General features: G+C 43.6%; 1 protein-coding gene across 8 annotated transcripts in view; it reads left to right on the top strand.

Moving 5' to 3' along the window:
• The window catches only part of CHKA (choline kinase alpha), a 70,021-nt gene that overhangs the window by 34,074 nt on the left and 13,750 nt on the right, over positions 1–22,197 (top strand). For 4 of the 8 annotated variants that reach the window (XM_058439013.1, XM_058439016.1, XM_032153687.2 and 1 more), the window contains exons 3-7: positions 7,894–7,947; positions 14,540–14,653; positions 18,517–18,650; positions 19,080–19,184; positions 20,447–20,505. In XM_058439013.1, coding sequence (XP_058294996.1) covers positions 7,894–7,947; positions 14,540–14,653; positions 18,517–18,650; positions 19,080–19,184; positions 20,447–20,505 — 466 coding nt within the window. The remainder of the gene's footprint in view (positions 1–7,893; positions 7,948–14,539; positions 14,654–18,516; positions 18,651–19,079; positions 19,185–20,446; positions 20,506–22,197) is intronic. The other 4 variants (XM_058439017.1, XM_058439012.1, XM_058439018.1 and 1 more) reach the window with 2 other exon arrangements.

Here is a 22,197-nt window from a genome sequence, read left to right as displayed (position 1 = left end):
GATCAGCAGGTTGCCTTAGATCAGACGTAGATTTTAAGAAGGTCATGAAATGGGCCTTTTTAAAACCTGGGCTTCCACTCACCTGTCTTTCTACTGGCTTACGTTGCCTAAAGTGTTTTAGAAGTTGTAGTTTCCTAGGGATATTCATCAAGTCATCCAATTTTGAAATTATTAATGTCCAAAAAGATCAAGTTGTTTTAGGCTGATCCTTGGGATAATTGAAGACACTCTAAAGACTACCATACAATGTTAGAAATCACTTATCTGTTTAAATGCTCTAATTCATATGTGCTCATTAAATAATCACATAAGCTATACTTTAAATCATTGCATTGAGATCTCACATTTTTAATGTGTTCTGTAAAATGTTTTCAGAAAGTGCTATAAGTGGCCGGGTGTAGTGGCTCATGCCTGTAATCCCAGCACTTTGGGAGGCTGAGGCGAGTGGATCACCTGAGGTCGGGAGTTCGAGAAAGTGCTGTAAGAAACCATAAAAGAAATAAATACAGGATGATTTCATTTTTTCTCATAGAAATCAGGAAGAAGTAAGGTTAGGGTCCATGATAACTCTGAGAAGAAAACATATTGCCAAGAAAATATACTGCAAAATGTTAATTGAAAGAGTCGCATAACTCTTTCAATTCTATAGAATTGAACACATTCTATAGAGTCGTGGTTCTCATGCTTTTTCCTGCCCCACCTCTCCTGGGATGGAGCATAGCTGCATCATCAACAGGGACTCGGCAGGCCAAGGATTATAACAGATGCCACCCCCGTATTAAAAATTATTTCTCTCCTAGAAGGTTGAGTGTGGTGAGATAACCAGGGTGGTATTAAGGGTCTCCGAAGCCACAGTCTACACAGTAAAGAAGTTCATGCCACTCCAAGACCAAATGGGCATCACAGCTACTGAATTGAATCCGAATGATGCACCATATCCTCCTGTTCTCAGAGTGAATACAATGGCCTGGGGGTTGTTTCAGTACTCAGCTCAGGAAGATAATACCAGATTAGTAGAAAGATGGATTATTTTCTGAGACCAAAATTTAGATATCCTAGAAACTGAGGAAACTGAGTCTAGCTAACAGTAGGAATTTTTTTTTTTTTTTTTTTGAGACAGCCTCCCACTGTCGCCCAAGCTGGAGTGCAATGGCGTGATCTTAGCTCGCTGCAACCTCTGCCTCTCAGGTTCAAGTGATTCTTGTGCCTCAGTCCCCTGAGTAGCTGGGATTACAGGCATGCGCCACTACACCCAACTAATTTTTGTGTTTTAAGTAGAGACAGTGTTTCACCATGTTGGTCAGGCTGGTCTCAAATTCCCAACCTCAGGTGATCCGCCCACCTTGGCCTCCCAACATGCCGGGATTACAGGCGTGAGCCACTGCACCCAGACAGGATTATTCTTATTTATTTATAGGTCTCAAAGCATTTTTAAAAGGTCACAATCAATTTACTGTTTTATGTAAAGCCTTTTTTTTTTTTTTTTTTGAGACGGAGTCTCGCTCTGTCGCCCAGGCTGGAGTGCAGTGGCGCAATCTCGGCTCACTGCAAGCTCCGCCTCCCGGGTTCACGCCATTCTCCTGCCTCAGCCTCTCCGAGTAGCTGGGACTACAGGCGCCCGCCATCATGCCCGGCTAATTTTTTGTATTTTTAATAGAGATGGGGTTTCACCGTGGTCTCGATCTCCTGACCTCGTGATCCGCCCACCTCGGCCTCCCAAAGTGCTGGGATTACAAGCGTGAGCCACCGCGCCCGGCCTATGTAAAGCCTTTAAAAGAGACAGTAAGCTGAACGATCCATTTAGTTATTTTTTGGTGAGGAAGGGGTGGTAGGAAGAAGAGAATGTCATCCATGTTTCTTAATTTTCTTTTTTTGTATGTATTTTTCTTTGTTTCTATTAAAAAATGGATGGCACAATTTTTTCTATAAAAAACCTGTACTCTTATTTATATATCATTTTAGTTCAGCAGCCACCATTATATTTAACATAGTACCTATTTCTATTCTATATTATGATTTTTGTGTGTGTGTGTGAGATGAAGTCTCACTCTGTTGCCCAGGCTGGAGTGCAGTGGTGCGATCTTGGCTCACTACAATCTCCGCCTCCCAGGTTCAAGCGATTCTCCCACGTCAGCCTTCCAAGTAGCTGAGATTACAGGCACCTGCCACCAGGCCCAGCTAATTTTTTTGTATTTTTAGTAGAGACTGGGTTTCACCATGTTGGCCAGGATGGTTTTGAACTCCTGACCTCAAATGATCTGCCCCCCTCAGCCTCCCAAAGTGCTAAGGTTACAGACGTGAGCCACTGTGCCTGTCTCATATTATATTATCCATAATTGATAATGATTTGGTTTCTTAAATAGCATTTCCGATTTATTTTGCTATTGATGACATGCTATTCTTTGTAGCTGATTCATCACTTTTTAAAATCTGTCTCACAGTAGCTCATGTAGTAGTGGACCTTTAAAGATACTTTGAAGATAAGTGTTTCAGATGTTAAAGATGTTTTAAATGACTTTTCTTTTCTTTTTTTTTTTTTTTTTTTTTTTTTTTGAGACGGAGTCTCACTCTGTCGCCCAGGCTGGAGTGCAGTGGCGGGATCTCAGCTCACGGCAAGCTCTGCCTCCCGAGTTCATGCCATTCTCCTGCCTCAGCCTCCCGAGTAGCTGGGACTACAGGCGCCCGCCACCACGCCCGGCTAATTTTTTGTACTTTTAGTAGAGACGGGGTTTCACTGTGTTAGCCAGGATGGGCTTGTTCCCCTGACCTTGTGATCCGCCCGTCTCCGCCTCCCAAAGTGCTGGGATTACAGGCGTGAGCCACTGCGCCCAGCCAAATAACATTTAAATGATAACTATATGTGACTTAACAACTCTTTATGCCGCTTTCACCCATTCTTACTATACACAGACTCTAGGGAAAACTGAGGTGCTGCTTTGTTTCATCTCCCAAATGGGGCTTTATTCGTTTAGTCTTAAACCTACTTCCCTCAGTATTAGAGAAGTCTTCCATTAAGTACTGGCCAAATAAGTTTATTCTGTCTGATGGCTTAAATAGGTTAAAAGAAATACACCTGCTATATTGTGGAACATTAGGTAACTTAAAGTAGGTTTTTGAATCCTAAAATCATACAACACAAAATACAGTAAAGGGATGTCTCTTCCCCTTGGTCCTGGAGTTGTCTTACTACTTATTGATTTTTTTTATTGTATTTTTATTTTATTTTATGAGACGGAGTCTTGCTGTCACCAGGCTGGAGTGCAGTGGCGCGATCTTGGCTCACTGCATCCTCGGCCTCCTGGGTTCAAGTGATTCTCCTGCCTCAGCTTCCTGAGTAGCTGAGACTACAGGCGTGCATCACCACGCCCAGCTAATTTTTGTATTTTTAGTAGAGAGGGGGTTTCACCATGTTGGCAAGGATGGTCTTGATCTCTTGATCTCATGATCCGCCCGCCTTGGCCTCCCAGTGTGTTGGGATTACAGGCGTGAGCCACTGTGCCTGGCCCATTTTATTTTTAAAGCGTGAAGTAGAACATTTTGAAAACCTGTGCTCTGTAATATGAACATTTACTGCTTTTCATAGTCTCATTTAAAATACAAAGCCTAGATAGCCGGGCGTGATGGCACACACCTGTAATCCCAACTACTCCGGAGGCTGAGGTGGGAGAATCGCTTGAACCCAGGAGGTGGAGGTTGCAGTGAGCTGAGACTGCACCACTGCACTCTAGCCTGGGTGACAGAGTGAGACGCTGTCTCAAAAACAAAACACAACACACAAAACCCCCAAAGCCTTAAAATGCAATTTTGTTAGAAAAGTAACATTTGAAACCTTGCATCAAATGTATTTATTATAAAAATAATACATGCTTTTAAGCACTTTTTAAAGGATAGAAATAAAGTAAAAATAAAAGTCCTCTATTTTCTCATTTTACTCCCTAGCTAATTCAGACTTTCAGGAATTTAGTTTTTAAATTTAAAAGTTCTTGGCCAATCAAAAAATCTTTTCAGGCTGATCATGGTGGCTCATGCCTGTAATCTCAGCCCTTTGGGAGACTGCGGCAGGAGGGTCACTTGAGCTCAGGAATCCAAGAGCAGCCTGGGTAACATAGTGAGATCTCGTCTCTACAAGAAAAAAAAAAAGGCCGGGTATGGTGGCATATGCCTATGGTCCTGCTACTTGGGAGGCTAATACAGGAGGATTACTTGACCTGGGGAGGTTGAGGCTGCAGTGAGCCCTATTCCTGCCACTGCACTCCAACCTGAGAGACAGAGCGAGACCCAGTCTCCAAATTTTTTTTTTAAAGTTTCACCTCTTAAAAGCTAACTTTAAAATAGTAATTACGCCTCCTTTATTAATGCTGTCACTGTAGCCTCATTTATTTCCTACATCACAGGCTAATGAATATATGACTGTAACTTAAGATTCTCTTGAAAACTAAGCCCAAAGTAAGAAGGAAAGAAAGAAGGTGGGAGGAAGCCAGTGGCAATATATTTTTCATTATTGTGTGCCTTTTAAGTGTAGAATTCAGTGGTTTTCAGTGTATTTATGGAGTTGGGTGTCTTAGGCATAATTGAGACATTCTGATTTCTTAGGTCTTGAAATTTCAATGTTTGTTTTTTAAAAGTTTTTATTATGGGGAATTTCAGATATACCCTAAAGTAGAAGGGTATAATGAACCCCAGTGTTCATTCATCATCTTCCCCTCACAGCCAGTCTTCTTCCATCTTTTCCCTCATTTACTCCGCCAGGGTTATTTTGAAGCAAATTCCAGATGTTATATTATTCTGTAAATATTTCAGTCTGTATCTATATAAGATGATTTTTTAAAAATGACCACAGTAATGTTCACATTAAAAAAATTTAATAATTACTTAATATTAAATAACCAGTGTTCAAATTTCTAATAAATGTAAAAAGCTTAGTTTTGTTTTATAACTTATAGAGGATAATTTTTGTTAACTTGTTAAAGTTTGATGTCATACTAAATATTTATACAATGTATTTTAATATCTACTTCAAATGAATTTATGTCACTGAGGTAAAATCCCACGGATTCCTATATATATATATATATATATATATTGAGTCAGAGTTTTGCTCTTGTCACTCAGGCTGGAGTGCAGTGGCATGATCTTGGCTCACTACAACCTCTTCCTCCTGGGTTCAAGCGATTCTCCTGCCTCAGCCTCCTGAGTAGCTGGGATTACAGGCACACGCCACTATGCCCGGCTAATTTTTTTGTATTTTTAGTAGAGTTGGGGTTTCACCATGTTGGCCAGGCTGATCTCAAGCTCCTGACCTGAGATGATCCACCTGCCTCAGCCTCTCAGAGTGCTGGGATTACAGACGTGGGCCACCGCGCCCGGCCGCAAAATATATTTAACTTCCTGTCTTCTGGACGAAAAAGTTATTCTCTTACCTTTCCATGAATATCCACTTGGTTTGAGATTTCCTGGTCTTACACTTCTTATTTACAGGACTTAGGGAACCTGAACATTCTGTACTGAGGAAACAGAACAGAGGGCTGGATATTGCAGAAGTCCATCTTGCCTTCATAATGGTGCTCTTCTGGTATAAGTGATGAATTCGTCTGGGGGTGGAGTGAGGGAGTGGGCAGGGGAGATTATCATGGAATTTACTACCACTTATAGTGCCAATATGTTTAAAAAAAGGAAAGACTTTGGGGCCTCAGCCAATTTTTAACTTTGGATGAAGTAACTTGCTTTTGAGAGCGCCATTAGATAAGGGAAAGGGACTTCTGATGGCTAAATAACCCATTAACTGTATCTCCCTAAGAAGATACAGTTAGAGTAACAACAGCATAGGAATAACCATAGTCATTTAGAATTGTGTACAGGTCAAATCCCGTTACAACAATTTCAGAAGAGTATCTAACTTTCTTATTTGTCTTAAAGCTTATACTGCAAAGTATTAATATGTAATATATCAGATTATAGAACTTTTTTATTCTTAAGTCTCTTTGGAGAAAAAAGCACAACGACTTTTGAAGGGGCATTTCTAATTAACCCCACAGCCAGCTTCCTTGTTACCAAGACCCTGGATGGGAATTTGCTATCAATGGTTGGCTGCGTGGCACCAGGCAGCTCCTTGGGCTCACTTGCCTTGTGCTATACCACTCCGGAGTGTTCATTTATTCATGCAGCCTAAAAAGTGTAATGGGCATCAAGATTTGCTTGGTGCTCTGGGAGAAGACTAACATCAATAAAAGACGCAGTCCCTATTCATTAGGAATTTACAGACTGCTTGGAAGAGGCGACCCGCAAAGCAGAGTCTAAAGAACGATGCAGCCATGAGAGTGTTTGGAATTAGGATGAAGGGAAGCTTTCCAGCGCCTACCACATCGCACATCAAACCATCTGCAAAGATCTGAAAGCATTTTTGTAGTATTTTGACTTTTATAGCTTTCATTGTAACGGGATTTAACCTGTAACATCTTTTCATCAGAGAACTGCAGATTACACAAATGAAAATATCGTAAATCCCCATTTGTACTTTCTGTACTTTGTACCAAATGTACTTAACCGTATGCTAAATATAGTATTGAATATGTATCAGTGCAAACGTTAAGAGCCTTTTGCAAATAGATTTATGAACATGGATACTTATTTTGTTTACTTTTATATTAAGATAGAACATGTACTGTTTATACAAAACATGCATTAAAACGTCTGGAATGTTATTTCAGTGTGTGATGGATGAGTGGTTGCTTTAAATCACTAGGTTTTTGATTGGTGCTAGAGTAGCTGGTGTTGCTTAACGTGGCATTTTTTTTCCTGTCCACACTTTCCACCCTTGGTACAGGTATTTTTGATAAAGCTGTGGAATGAATGGAAAGGTATGTTTTTCATGGGGTGTTCAAGAATCTGTTACCTTAAATTTTTTTAAAGAGGTTTCCTTTATGGGATTCCTTTTGTGTCTGGCTTAAGCAGACTTAGTTTAATTTAACAAGTAACATTTTTAGAGGCAGTATTTGAGTATAAAAGTTTGACATGACACAAGTTTCTGACTTTACTTTTCCCCATTCCCTTATTAAAGATAGTACGAAGGATTTTAAAGCATTTGGGGTGGGGGGGTTGCTCTTAAAATATATGATCTGTACCATGAAGAAAGAATGTAGCCCAAGGGTTGTTTATGGTAGTTAGTGATCTAGTGTGTTGTTATTGCCAGAATCCTGGTTACCATAAATTTGCAATTTCATTGAGGAAAGTGATATAAGTATTTCTTAATATATTAATATATGAAATAATTTTAGAGACTTTATTAAATACACATAGTCCTCTTTATGGTGGAGGAACAGTTCAGCTTGAGCTGGTGACCGGCTGAACTAGAGGGGTTACTCTGGGAAAGTGGCGAGTCGGCAGGGCATGTCTGCACAGATTTTGTGCCAGGTTTCCTGCCTGCACAGCGCTTTCTTCTCTGTCCGAGTTCTGTGCTGACCACAGCTGTCCACAGGCATGTTTACACTCCCTGTTCTTGCAGGTTGACTTGAGAGAACCACGTAGCTAAATTGGTGAGAGACTCAGCCTGACCGCTTGTCTTTAGAAGTCCTGATTGGAAGAGTGCACTCTATTGACTTTCCTCTAACAATGAAATTGTGAAAGGTACATGGGGCGGCTGTGAGACGTGCAGCTATCGGGTCTCACCGGCACATCCCTTTTCTCGTAAAGCAATGAAGCACTTTCTAAGGTGTTGGTACTAGTGCTGGAGGCTGCTGGTGCATTAGATGCTGCCCGTCACATCGGTGGGCTGAGAAACCTTCCTTTAAAGACCTGTGATGTTTTGTAAACCCTGACTGTTCTGGTGGTTGCAAAGTTAGTGTCTGTTTAGTGTTCCCCATCTCACCGGAAGTGTTTCCTTTTTCTCATTCATAGAGGTCCTGTAATAAAGAGGGATCCGAACAAGCTCAGAAAGAAAATGAATTTCAAGTAAGTAATTCAGTCTTTCTGCATCTGTGTGAGATGTGAACTAGTGTTAGCCACCCTTCGCTACTCCAGGGCTTGGCAGTGTCTCTTATCTACCCTTGGAAAATCCTGATCTATCTTTCTACGAGGAGGGGCTCTTGATATATCTATCAGAAGCCACCTTGCAGAAACTGAGTGAGCAGTGGGTCTTCCTCATTCCTCCTGAGAGTGTAGACTGTGGAAGTTTGGTGTCCTTATGGCAATTGAAACAGCATTGGGATGCTGGCAGATGGCAGCCAGGGGAGCATTCGTGTGTGGTACCTGATGTGGAGGCCCTGGCTGCCGCTGCTGTGATGCCTCTCTCACCCCCTTTTTGGTCGTTCCCACACTTCCCATCAGGAAGCGGGTCACTGCCCAGTGGTTTTGGTGGCCACCCATTTTCCCTGTGCTAGCAGCAATGTTTTTTCCTATGCATGATACCCAAGTTGGAAAAGCTTCTTCCTAGACTTAGAGAATGTGACCCCACTCTCTGAAACACACATGTGCAGATGGCTTGAGGCCAAGTGCACTGACAGATGGAGCCTCAGAAGCAGGGGTCTGGGGTGTTGGTCTACATGCCCCAGCGTAAGCACCTTTTGAGCATCTCTGCCATTATGTGCAGGGTCACAGAGAAGGGTGCATGTGCACACATGCCCAGCATACGGGGGTCTAAGATGTAGATACACACACACATTGCCACTTCATTTTTACCAATTGTATATTGATTATTAAAATGATCAAGAAATAGGCTGAATGTGGTGGCTCACACTTGTAATCCCAGCATTTTGGGAGGCTGAGGCAGGTGGATCATGAGGTCAGGAGTTCGAGACCAGCCTGGCCAACAAGGTGAAACCCCATCTCTACTGAAAATAGAAAAATTAGCCGGGCATGGTGGTGGGCACCTGTAATTCCAGCTACTTGGGAGGCTGAGGCAGGAGAATTGCTTGAACCTGGGAGGCGGAGGTTGCAGTAAACCGAGATTGTGCCACTGCACTCCAGCCTGGGCGACAGAGCGAGACTCTGCCCACCACTCCCGCCAAACGCAAAAAAAAAAAAAAAATCAAGAAATAGACATTAAAACAGTTGAGATAAAAAAGGAATGAAAGTGATGATATTTTTTCCACATGTTTAAGTGGCTTGTTTTACATGTGTCCTGCTCTGGGGGCCCTGCTAGAGGATCTAGAACTTGTGCTCTCTGTAGTGACAGTGACTGGGAAGTCCTTGGGTGGGAAGTGATTGACAATCTGTTGTTAACCATTCCAAGCCGTTTGTGCAGAGACCTTTGGACATCCTGGTAGTTGAAAATGTTGGATCACCAGGACTTCCATGATGCTAAATCCAAAGTACTTTTCAGTTCTCATTTTATTTTGACTTCTCAGTAGCATTTGACATGACCCCCACCCTTTTGAAATGTTTCCTCTCCTGAAGGCAGCCATGACACAGAGACACAAAGTACAGATCTGGCTGTCTACATGCTAGGGTGCCCCATGATTTGACCATAGGCCCTCTTCTCGTGTTGTCCTCTCTCCCTCGGTCACCTGATCTGTAGGCCAAAGGGCCACTACATTCTTCCTCCAGCCCTGACCTCGACTTGGAACTAATGCCATTGGCTAGCAGTCTCTCCTCAGATGTCTCACATGCCCCTCAAACTCATCATGAAATCGCCCGGCCGATTTCAGTCTTTTTTATATGAATTTTATATGAATTTATTTTTAACTTCTTATTTCATACCAATTTTAGACTTACAGAAAAAATTTCAAGAATAGTACAGAGAGGCTGGGCGTGGTGGCTCACGCCGTAATCCTAGCACTTTGGGAGGCCAACGTGGGTGGATCACGAGGTCAGGAGATTGAGACCATCCTGGCTAACATGGTGAAACCCCGTCTCTACTAAAAATACAAAAAAAATTAGCCGGGCGTGGTGGCGGGCGCCTGTAGTCCTAGCTACTCGGGAGGCTGAGGCAGGAGAATGGCATGAACCCAGGAGGCAGAGCTTGCAGTGAGCCGAGATCATGCCACTGCACTCCAGCCTGGGCGACAGTGCGAGACTCCGACTCAAAAGAAAAAAAAATAGTACAGAGATTTCCCATGCACCCCTCACCCAGCTTCCCTAATGTGAACATCTTACATAACCACAGTGCAATGGTCAAAACCAGGACATTAACGTTGATGCAATAATAATAACTAAACGTCTGTAATCCCAGCACTTTGGGAGGCTGAGGTGGGCTGATCACTTGAGGTCACGAGTTTGAGACCAGCTTGGCCAACAGGGTGAAACCCTGTTTTTACTAAAAATACAAAAATAAGCTGGGCTTGGTAGCGAACGCCCATAGTCCCAGCTACTCGGGAGGCTGAGGCAGGAGAATTGCATGAACCTGGGAGGTGGAGGCTGTAGTGAGCCGAGATTTCGCCACTGTACTCCAGCCTGGGCTATCCATCTCCAAACAAAAAAAATAATATCTCCAAAAAAAAAACCAATAATAACTAAACTATGACCAGAATTGAATTTCAGAAGTTTTCCTATGCATATTTTCTTTTGTTCTGTCTCGAGATTTAGCTAGATCTCAACATTTCTTTGGCTATTTCTCTTTAGTCTTTTTCAGACTGTAACAATTCTTTTGTCATTTGTAATCTTTATATTTGTGAAGAGTACTGATCCGTTATTTTGGAAATGTCTCCTCAATTTCAGCTTGTCTAGTGTTTTCTAACAATTGAGGTTATGCATTTTTGGCTGAAATACCACAGAAATGCTGTTATGTCTTCTCAAGAAGTTCATAACATCAATACTCTTCTTCCTGGGTTTTAAATAAATGAAACTTCATAGATAAAGTGAAAAGTCAGTTTAGACCCCTTGTTCCATTCTCAACCACTTCTTTCTCCCGTTTCTGTTCACTCTTCACATGCTCCAATCTGACATCTGTCCGCCCATCACTCTGAAGCTGTTCTTGTTTTTGTCACCAACAGGTTCCATATTGCCAAATCTAATGGCCACTTAGCAGCACCGTTAGGGAATACCACTCTCCTTCCTGGCAGTGGCGCCTGTCTCACCTCGCCTTCCTGCCCGGCCCCTCTTTTTGCTCCCTGAACTTAAACCCGTTTTTCAAGTTGTGGCTTGTGAACCTCTAGTGGGGCATGAAATGTTAGCATGTTGATTGCTTTTTAAAATGAAATAGAGTGGAAAATATTAATAAGTGTTGCCCAGTTGTAAGAGTGAGTATTGCGGTGGATAGTGTTTGTTTTGGGGGTGTATGCGAGGGTGCCCTGTAGAAAGCTTTCTTACTGTGGCGACAGTCACAGTAAGAAAGGGCATTTTAAGGCCTGTGCTGGTTCCTCCTCTTCTGTCACCAGGGGATCGAACCCAGTTTGTGAGCTGTAAACATCATCAACATGTTGAGGACTTGTGAATGGGTATCTTTGGCCCAGTCGTTTCTGTGAGCCCCAGTCCACCTGGCAATCTCATGCTCTTCTCTTCCTTTTCCTTGATTGTCCTGTTCCAGTGAGACAGGCCTCTCAGTTCCTTGAAGGCATCACACTTGTTCCTCCCTCATGGCCCTGTGCTCCGGTGGGGCTGCTGTGGCTTTTCACACCTCAGATCTCAGGTCAGTTCAGTGTGGCTTCCTTAGAAATACCCACGCCACCACACCAGTCACCCTTGTTTCCCTCATGTCAGTGAGCCCAGTCCATAGCTGCATGTACTTGCTTACTGTCCATTTCTCTCTCTCTCCCCATCCCTCCCTCTCTCTCATGTAAGCCCCGTTGTGGGCAGGGGCCTTATGTGTCTTGTTCTTTGTTGGTTCCCTGGCGCTTAGCACAGTGCCAGGACATAGTAGACACTGAGTAAGTGTGTTTTGGGCAAACGTATTAATGAGTCTTTATTTCTGAAGCCCAAGTAAATTGTTCCAAGTTGAGATATGTGAAAAAGTAGGACCAGTTTTCCCTCCACTGTCACCAGCTGTGGCTAAACCAGTGCGTGGTGCAGGAGAGAACCCAGCCATGTCTGTCCAACCCCCCTTTTTACCATGCTCACTTTCAGAAGCAATCAGGAAGGTGCCTGGAGACTTAGTGATGACAAGAAGACCACCAGTAGTTGATACACTTGTTCTAGGATTCTCTGCTGTCCTTAGCCTGTCACTTTTCTTGCTTGTGCCTAGGTGTTCTCTTTCATTTTCTTTTCTTTTGAAACAGAGTCTTGCTCTGTCACCCAGGCTGGAGTGCAGTGGTGTGATCTCGGCTCACTGCAACCTCTGCCTCCCATGTTCAAGCGATTCTCCTACCTCAGCCTCCTGAGTAGCTGGGATTACAGACGCCCACCACCATGCCCAGCTAGTTTTTGTACTTTTTTGGTAAAGACAGGGTTTCACCCTGTTAGCCAGGCTGGTCTCAAACACCTGACCTCAGGTGATCTGCCCTCCTTGGCCTCCCGAAATGCTGGGATTACAGGCGTGAGCCACCGCACCCGGCCTCATTTTCTTCCTCCAAATCCTTCTCTCCATACACCATCTCCCCCTTTCTTCCTACTGTGAATAAATATTGAACTACAGTATTACATAAGAATAAGGGTGTTTTTGTTTACAATGTTTAGGGCAGTGCTAAAGAGAACTGGAAAGTTCTTACATCTCTTTCCTTCTTCTCTATGTCCTTTCTGGGTTGACTCAGCTCTGGAGAGGATTCTGGCTAGTGCTGGTGACATGTGTTGACGATGCCACACGTAAATAAAGTCACCTCCGAGAATCCTTCCCAGTGGACGTGATGTGCAAAATGCTGAACTTCCAAGTCCAGCACCCCCTTGTCCTGCCATGCCCAGCCCCTGTTTACTTTTGTGTTTTACACAGCATGAGAGTGGTGGTGGGGACCACAGTCTCCAGAGCACCAGGACTGTGCTGCCCCCGGGGAGCAGGGGCACATAATGTCTAAGCAGAGACTTGGAGGAGGCTTTGTAGACCTTTGCTTAAATGCCAAGGATAGTTTCTGTGACGTTGGGCTTGGAGTAAGATGGGGACTGCACCTCTGGACGACACTACCATAGGACTAAAAAGTGCTTGGAAACCTTTTGACAACTAAGTAGAGATACTAGATCTTTGTTGTCATTCTTTAAGGTTTTAAGAAATAAAACCTGTCTGATATCAAATCCCACCCTAAAATTCATTAGCTTGATAGATAGATGTTATCAGTCTATTGTCATATACACAAAACCACAAATTAGGAAAGATTGAGCCTCACAAGATGACAGGCCGTAATTGTGAGGATTATGCAAATGATGGTTGTAGACGATAATTGTGGGGGGATTACCGACAAATCCATTTACCCCCACAAAATGTAGAAGTGACCAAAATACTTTTTGCCTTAATGTGGTCTGATACCTTTGGAAGTAGCTTTTCTTTTTTTTCTTCTTACTATAGTACTGTATCATTTCCTAATAAGTTTGTCCTCTTGGTTTCTCAGTTTTTGGTAATGTGAATGTGTTTTAGAGAAGGTTTCTCTGGGATCATGTTCCTGCACAGCACATTTCTTCACAGGGGGTGAATTATAATCATATGAAAGTTTTTCAGAACAGCCCTGCTGGTGCCTCTCTTTTAATACTTGGGGTAAGACCTAGGAATCTCTTTGCAAAAGCTCTTTTTTTTTTAAAAGAGACTTTGGTGGTGGTGGGGCGTCTCACTGTGTTGCCCAGGCTGGTCTCTAACTCCTGGCCTCAAGTGATCCTCCCACCTCAGCCTCCTAAAGTGTTGGGATTATAGGCGTGAGCCACCGCTGGGCCTGTAAAAGCTCTTTAAGAGATTCAGGTGGACCTCTGGGTAAGAATGACTCCTTCACTCCAACAGATGGAAACCCTTATGCTGTAATGTGCTGTTTAAGGGGGAAAAACCAAGGACTGAATTTGCTTTGAGATCAAAGCATGGATTTTGAAGGCAAAATGATGATAGATCCCACATTAATTATTAGGACGAAAATAGAACAGAAAGCATCATAGAGATTTCAGCAAGACAACAAACATTCAATAACAGGAAAAGGCCGGGTGTGGCAACTGAAAATAGAAATCTAGGATGCTGCATGCTAGGCTGCTCTTTGGACTAGAAAGTCATAGACCCTGGACCTAAATCAGTAATTTTCAAGCTCGTTGGACCCATGAGCCCAATTTAGTAGGCAGAAGGTCCTTTGGATCCTTTGCTTCAACTAGACACACTCAACCAAAAGCAAATCAACCCTTACCAGAATGGATGGTGTTGTGGCCTTTGGTGAGATGCCAAGAGTGAGACGCCTATGTAGGTTGTGAAATAAATAGAAGCAATAAAAGCACTGATGGATATTTTTCTATTTTTGGATCTAGTGACCTAAATTAAACTCATATTTTAAATCTTATCAATATAGCATAGTGCTTGCAAGCATGAATCCTGCAAATGACACGATGTGTGACTTTGGAACCTCTATTTCTTCATATTTAAAATGGGGATGATGATAACAGTAGTGCCCACGTGAAAGAATACTCGGAGGATCAGATGAAACACTCCTGTGAGAGTACTTCTGATGCCTGGCGCGTAGCAAACAGTAAACACCTGATTTGTTGCCATCTGTTTTAGGGGGCCGAGGCCATGGTTCTGGAGAGCGTTATGTTTGCCATTCTCGCAGAGAGGTCACTTGGGCCAAAACTCTATGGCATCTTTCCCCAAGGCCGACTGGAGCAGTTCATCCCGGTAAGATTTGTTCATAAACGCTCAGTTGACATATGCCACAGACAGAAGATGGCTTCTTTGTCTCATTGCTGCAAGAACCTGCAATGCTATGTTTTCACTGTTAACCTCACCTATGTCATTGAACTGTATCAGAAATCATGAAAAGCAACATTTATTTTGTACTTATATCAGAACCTCTTTCTTTCCTGTAAAGGTATATTCGTCCAAATTTGAAATATATATGAAACTTACCATTTCATTGTCCCCTGAGGCTGTGTACCGTGAGACTTTGCCCTTTTCACCTTGTTCCTCTCAACTTCTAGGGCCCTGCTTTATAGAACTTGCTGCTAGAACACCTTGGCCTTGACTGTACCCTGCTCAGTCTCTGACTGTAGCCCTGTCGGGGCCATGCCTGTTCTTTCCCATTACCCTTCCTTGGTTTATTTTGTGCATTCCTACTGAGTCTCCCTACCTCCCATCTTCCTGTGCCCATATGCTGGTCAAATTCTTAGATTTCAAGGCCTTGCTCCAAGACCTTGCAGTCTTATTTCTAAGCAGTCAGGATTATTTTCCCTTTCTTATTGTCCCAAGGCAGTTTTAATGTTGCTATAACATTTGCCAGTATACCATGTCTTAGAGTTACATGTACATATCTAAAGCATAGTTCCTGTTCCTCTACCCACCCACCCCCGACTCCATGCCCTGCACAATGCTTCATGCCCAAGGGTTTTCATGAACCCTGTGTTGAAGTGTGGCTCTGAGCCCTGGCAATACTTCTTTGGTTGGCAATGCTGGTCTTTGTCAGCCTGTACTCTCTTCCTAGATAGAACAGATATTCCCATTTTAATTGAGCATAAGCTCCTTGAGGACTAGAGTCAAAAGCCGCTAGCTTTTCCTGCCCTGCTGCATGAGATGTCTTATTCATGAGAGGCCTGGGCATGTCTAGGGCTGCCCTGTACATCTGTGCAGATGGAGCCCAGCACTAGGATGCCTGACAGAGGGGCGCTCTGCTGCGTCTGGCTGGGGATCAGGGGCAGGGATTTCTTTGTCTAATCCCACAGCCCAGAAACAGGGAGGCTAGTTGTGCTCTGTCTCCCCAGAAGAGGTATCCTCTTCTAGTTGACAGTGGTGCTGTCCGTCTGTGCTAGCGTCGTGCTAGCCGCCAGTGCTGAGGATGTGTTTAGATGAGTGGATGGTGCCTTCACTGCGCCGGCTTTTACCTTTAGTTTGCTCCCTGGCACCTGGCTATGTTTTAGTAGAGACAGGGTTTCTCCATGTTGGCCAGGCTAGTCTCGAACTCCCGACCTCAGGTGATCCACCTGCCTTGGCCTCCCAAAGTGCTGTGATTACAGGCGTGAACCACCACGCCCAGCCGAGATAATAAGTTTTTGAAAGAATTTTACAAATAATAGAACCTCATATGGTTATAAGTGGAAATATAGGTGAATCTTACAAACATAATGTTGAATGATAAAATCAAACTGCAGGAGACTGTAAGTAGTATCATACCATTCTATGAAGCCTGATAAATTTAAAAAATTGTTTAAGAATATATGCACATGTAGTAAAATTCTATTTTTGGAAAAAGTAAGGGAATTGTGTTAACACAATTCAGAATAATAAAAATATCTTGGGGACAAAAAGGGCAGGCATCAGGACACATAGATTATAGTATCTGTGGAATTGATTTTGTTCTAGTTCTTAAGTTCTATCTATGCTCTTGTATATATTGTTCATTATATATTAAAATTTTTTTTGAGATGGGAGTCTCACTCTCTTGCCCAGGCTGGAGTGCAGTAGCATGATCATAGCTCACTGCAGCCTCGAACTCCTGGACTCAAGTGATCTTTATGCCTTAGCCTTTCAGGTAGCTGGGAGTACAGGTGAACACCAGCACACTCAGCTTATTAAAAAAATTTTTTTGTAGAGATGGGTCTTGCTGTGTTACCCTGGCTGGTCTTGAACTCTCCTGGCTTCAAGCTCTTCTCCTGCCTTAGCCTTCTAAGTCACCAGGATTACAGTGTGAACCACTGCATCCAGCCATAGTGAAGATTTTTAAAAAATTCTATTATATGCTAGGTTTGAACCACATGACGCTGCCGGTGTTTGACTGTTTTTGACCAACAAGAATGGCAGTTTCATTTGATTCAACCTAATACCATATGTTATTTCTAGATTTGCTTTTTTTTTTTTTAAGATAGGGTCTCACTGTGTTACCCAGTATAGTGAAGTATAAGTGGCCTGATCTCAGCTCACTGCAGCCTCAACCTCCCAGGCCCAAGTGATCCTCTCACCTCAGCCTCCCGAGTAGCTGGGACTACAGGCACGTGCTACCATGTTTGACTAATTTTGTTTATTTTTTTGTAGAGATGGGGTCTCCCTGTGTTGCCCAGGCTGGTCTCAAACTCCTGGGCTCAAGCAATCCTCCCGCCTTGGCCTCCCAAAGTGCTGGGATTACAGGCATGAGCCACCACACCTGGCTTAGGTTTACTCTTCACTGCTTGGGATCAGGTGATTTAGTTTCATGATTCCTGTAGCCATCTTTCAAAGGGCATGTGAGAATAGCGGGGCCACTAGGGATGGTAGGTAGTCTGTTTCTCTTTCTCTGTACTCGGGAAGCAATTTGCAATACTGAGATTTGTTCATATCTGAGCATGTTAGCTTCAGATTTTCCTTGTTGCCAAATTAATGGCAGTTTTGAAAGCTGAGTGAGCTACCTTAATAAGTCCTGTGTGTCCTACTGCTGGAAGTGGAGTCCCTGTTCTTATTGCAGCATGGTAATTTGTTGACAGTGCTGTGGTAACAGTGCTTTCTGGAGGGAGTTGAATAGAAGGTTGAGTCCAATGCTTACAGTGAGCTCTTAGCTCTCAGTAGCAGACATCTGCCACTTGCTGAGCTGCACCCTAGGCTGGGTGCTGTCCCGGAGACCTCACCTGCATTCTGTCCTCTGGCTCTCCTGGCAACTCTGTGAGAGATTTCATGTCCTCATTCCCATTTGATAGAAATGGGAACACAGATGTATGAGGTAACTTTGATGGCCATGTAGCTTTGAAATGAGAATTAAAGCCACAATTTCAGCTGAGGTTTCCCTAAGTTGGGAGCATTCACTCTTACCCCTGTGCTGTACTTCTTTGCGTTTTCACAGAAACCTCTCTTTAGATTTCTGCAGGGTGGCAGGTCGCATGAGGAAGCTCTAGAGGTCTCAGTTGATTGTGAGCTCCCATGGGCCTCCTGTAAAAGGGCAGCCAAACAAGCATGGCCTCGGGCTGATTTAGGGGAAGTGCAGGATGCAGAGGCCAGGAGGAAGTCCTCTAGACACTGTCTTTGCCCAACTTTGCCCTGGACACCTGTTCTGTGCCAGGCCAGGTGCTGACACCACCACTAGGAGCAGCTGGAGATGCCCCCCCTGTCTCTGTGATGCATCTCCTGGTTAGGACCTGTTCTGGACCCCACATCTCACCTGCAGCACATCAGAGTAGAATGTCCCAGCTGATGGAGGAGCTGGAAGCGGGGCCATGTGATAAACTGCTGAAGACATGGACTTCAGCATTGGGTAGTGAATAGACATTCAGTATGGTTTTAGAGGCCAGAATAATAGATGATAGCGTAGTAGTTCAATAAAATTTAAGGAAAGAGTTCTCATAGTTAAAAGGGGTTCAAAATGAAATAGATCTTTGGAGTGGCCAGCTCCTCACTGTAGAAGTGCCATAGCAATTGCTGGCTCACTGTCTGTAGGGACACAGTGTCCATTCTTAAGGGAATTTGGGGCATTGGGTGAGACTTAAATGCACTACAAAAACACTTCTCATTCCTAAGACTGTGTGATCTCGCTGTTTTTAGTTTACTTGGTAAATTTCAGTTTTTAACTCCCTTTTCTATTTCAGAGCCGGCGATTAGATACTGAAGAATTAAGTTTGCCAGATATTTCTGCAGAAATCGCTGAGAAAATGGCTACGTTTCATGGTATGAAAATGCCATTCAATAAGGAACCAAAATGGCTTTTTGGCACAATGGAAAAGTAAGTGGTCAAATCACTTGGTCCTAACGTAGTTTTACAGTGGTGGCTCCCAGAAGTACCAGAAGTGAGCATTTGTTTGCTACAGTAGTCAGAGGTCTTCCTAGTTCACTGAAGTGCAGGGTGTCAGCTGGTGATACTTGTCTCATAAGTAAGTCTTTCTTCCGTGTAAAAGTCAATTCCTAAACCAAGAAAGAAGGCTTAAGCAAAAATGCTATTGAACGGGTGAAGGGGCAGAAAGTCACCTTCCTAGAATGCCACGAACCCCCAAGGCCACTCCTCTTCCCCTCAGTCATGGCAGTCAGAGGGGTCCCACTGGCATTGTGACTGTGCTGGGATTGAATGTTTAACCAAAGCCCCAAGAACAGCAAGCCTTGGTGAATTGATCAGTGATTCTTTGTTCTGTTCTTTTTAAAAAAATTTTTTTAATAGGTATCTAAAGGAAGTGCTGAGAATTAAATTTGCTGAGGAATCCAGAATTAAAAAGCTCCACAAATTGCTCAGTTACAATCTGCCCTTGGAACTGGAAAACCTGAGGTGAGTTTTGTTTCTATTTCCTGACTTTAAATATTCTTAGTCACTAAAACTGTTGTCAGTAAACACTGATTGAGCTTGCCTTATGTCCGGCATTTTACATTGGTTTTACAGGATGAATTTAAACCGATAAGTTTTGTCATCTGGAATTATGGTTCTCTAGAGGACTAGAGATTATGGACTCTATGGACTAGAGGCCCACACGTGGCCTCTAGTCAGTTTGTGAAGGTTCCATAGAGAAGGAAAATGTCGAAGGAGTGGCTTGGTGGCCAGGGCAGTAGAGTGTCTAACGGGGTAGATTTTCTCTGGTGGGGAGAAGGGAGTAAGGGCAGGCTGGGGAGTGTGAGGAAGATCCTTCTTCCTTACAGTTCAACCTTGGCTTTTGCGAGAAACAGAATCTTCATACTGATCTCTGAAGCAAGGCCGTCATTGTCCTCAGAGTGATGCTGGGCGCAGGCCACTCACATCTGTACACTAACAAGTATTTACACCTTTTTTTTTTTTTTTTTTTTTTTTTTATAAGACGGAGTCTCACTTTACTGCCAGGCTGGAGTGCAGTGGCGCGATCTTGACTCACTGCAACCTCCCCCTCCTGGGTTCAAGTGATTCTCCTGCCTCAGCCTCTCGAGTAGCTGGAACTACAGGCACACGCCCCCACACCCAGCTAATTTTTGTATTTTTGTAGAGATGGGGTTACACCATGTTGGCCAGAGTGGTCTTGATCTCTTGACCTCATGATCTGCCCACCTCGGCCTCCCAAAGTGCTGGGATTACAGGCGTGAGCCACCACACCCAGCCACAAGTATTTACACCTTTAAGTACTCAGGTATGTGCCTCCTCTGCTAGGCTTGATGATCGCTGCTGAGGGAAAACAAGTAAACAAATAAAATAATGTCAAATTGTGATAAGTGCTGTGACAGAAACAGATCAAAGTAGGCCCTTAGTCTGCATAGGAGGACCTGCTTGGGCCACTGGTAAGAGAAGGGCTGTCTAAGGGGGTGCTGTACAAGCCGAGACCAGCAGAGAAAGGGGCTCCAGGAGGGAGCGGCACATGCAGAGGTCCTCCGGGGGAAGAGCTGAGTGCAGAGGGCCTGTGGAGTTGTTGCCACATAATGACACAGTTGTCAGAATTCACATCACAGATACTACTCTGAAACTGTGTGTTGCTTTGGAGCACGAATTTGGTGCTGCCCATGTGGAGAAAGCAAGACTTTGTGCAGCTGACTGAGAAGCTTGATGGGTAACAGTGAAACCTTTCTTTTCAGATCATTGCTTGAATCTACTCCATCTCCAGTTGTATTTTGTCATAATGACTGTCAAGAAGGTAAGAATTGCTATGTTCTTTTACAGATGAGGTTTGTGTGTATACTTACAAAATTACTGGCAGTGTGTCTGAAAAATGCAAGGTAGCATCAAGAGTATTAGGTACATTAAATTATGATACAACCAGACAATGAGGTTTTGTATTTTTTTTTAGAGTATGAGGCCAGGCACAGTGTCTCATGTCTGTAATCCCAGCACTTTGGGAGGCCAAGGTGGGAGGATTGCTTGAGCCCAAGAGTTCTAGACCAGCCTGGGCAACATAGCAAGATCCCATCTCTACAAAAAATAAAAACATTAGCCAGGCATAGTGGTGTGCACCTGTAGTCCCAGCTACTTGGTAAGCTGAGGCAGGAGGATGGCTTGAGCCTAGGAGTTCAAGGCGATAGTATGCTATGATTGCACCACTGCACTGTAGCCTGGATGACAGAGCAAGATCCTGTAAAAAAAAAAAGATTACATGGAAGAAATCTGAAAGAAGAACATCCTGTATTAAAAAAAAAAAAAAATTACATGGAAGAAATCCGAAAGAATATTCACTAAACTTGGGAATTGGGATAAAGAACTTAAACTTTTTAAGTCACGTATTACTTTTTCAGTGTTTAACTCCTTACAGTAAACATGTATGATTTTTTTTTAACCTGAAAAAGCAATAAAAGAACAAGATACACTGCCTATCCCATTCAGTCCCGGGCCCTTCCCCCTTCTGCACCACACAGCATAGTGTTGCTTATCGCAACACCTGTAATCCTAACACCTTCTCTCCTAGTATCAGTGCACTGTGCTATTAATTACTTCGGGCTTCTCTGCTTTGAAAACACGACAGTGATATGTTCCTTACTGTAACAAAACTTCATCCCACGCAATTGCACATTGAACAGTCTCATCAGGGGCCCCCCACTGTGCAGCTCCCACTGGTGCTGCTGACATGGCCTCGCTCTGCCTTGACCTTGCCTCCTCTAGTCACAGTAGTTCAGGTCCCACCTTGAGCCCTTCTTTGCCAGGCTCAGCAGTTTGCTTTTAATCCTGAGAACAGTTTCTCATGAAGACCCGTCATCCATAAGCCATTCATTTGAGCCAAATTACCTTTTACTACTTAGCTGCTCATCACTGGCTAACTCAAGTCAAGGAGGATGTAGACATTACAGCTACAGCTTTGTGTATTATCCTTGCCCTTCTGGTGGTGAGGGGGTGATAAATGGCACAGACATCACTAGAGAGAGGGGACTGGAGGAGATAGCTGTGTTGATGATGGCAAAGTGTAGGAGGGATCAAAGAGGTATAACAGTTGTACATTAATTTTGTTCTGCTACTTTGTGTGTCTGCCTCCAATTTGCCTTTTTTTGAGACTGTTACTGTGTCACCCAGGCTGGTGTGCAGTAGCGCAATTTAGGCTCCATGTAACCTTAGCCTCTTGGGCTTAAGTGATCCTCCTGCCTTAGCCTCCCGAGTAGTTGGGATCAGAGGCCCACACCACTACACATGGCTAATTATTTGTGGAGATGGAGTTTCTCTGTGTTGCCCAGGCTGGTCTTAAACTCCTGGACTCAAGTGATCCTCCCACCTCCGCCTCCTAAAGTGCTGTGATTACAAGTGTGAGCCAATACACGTTTTCTGGTTTCTAGTTTACGTTGTAATTGCTACTCTAAATGGAAAAAGTATGCTGAAGAGCCTAGACAGTATACCTCCACTAGAA

Source organism: Hylobates moloch, unplaced genomic scaffold (assembly GCF_009828535.3).
Source record: "Hylobates moloch isolate HMO894 unplaced genomic scaffold, HMol_V3 SCAFFOLD_5, whole genome shotgun sequence".
NCBI lineage: Eukaryota > Metazoa > Chordata > Mammalia > Primates > Hylobatidae > Hylobates > Hylobates moloch.
The sequence above is the reverse complement of the archived record's forward strand: the minus strand, read 5'-3'. Positions and strand labels throughout refer to the sequence as shown.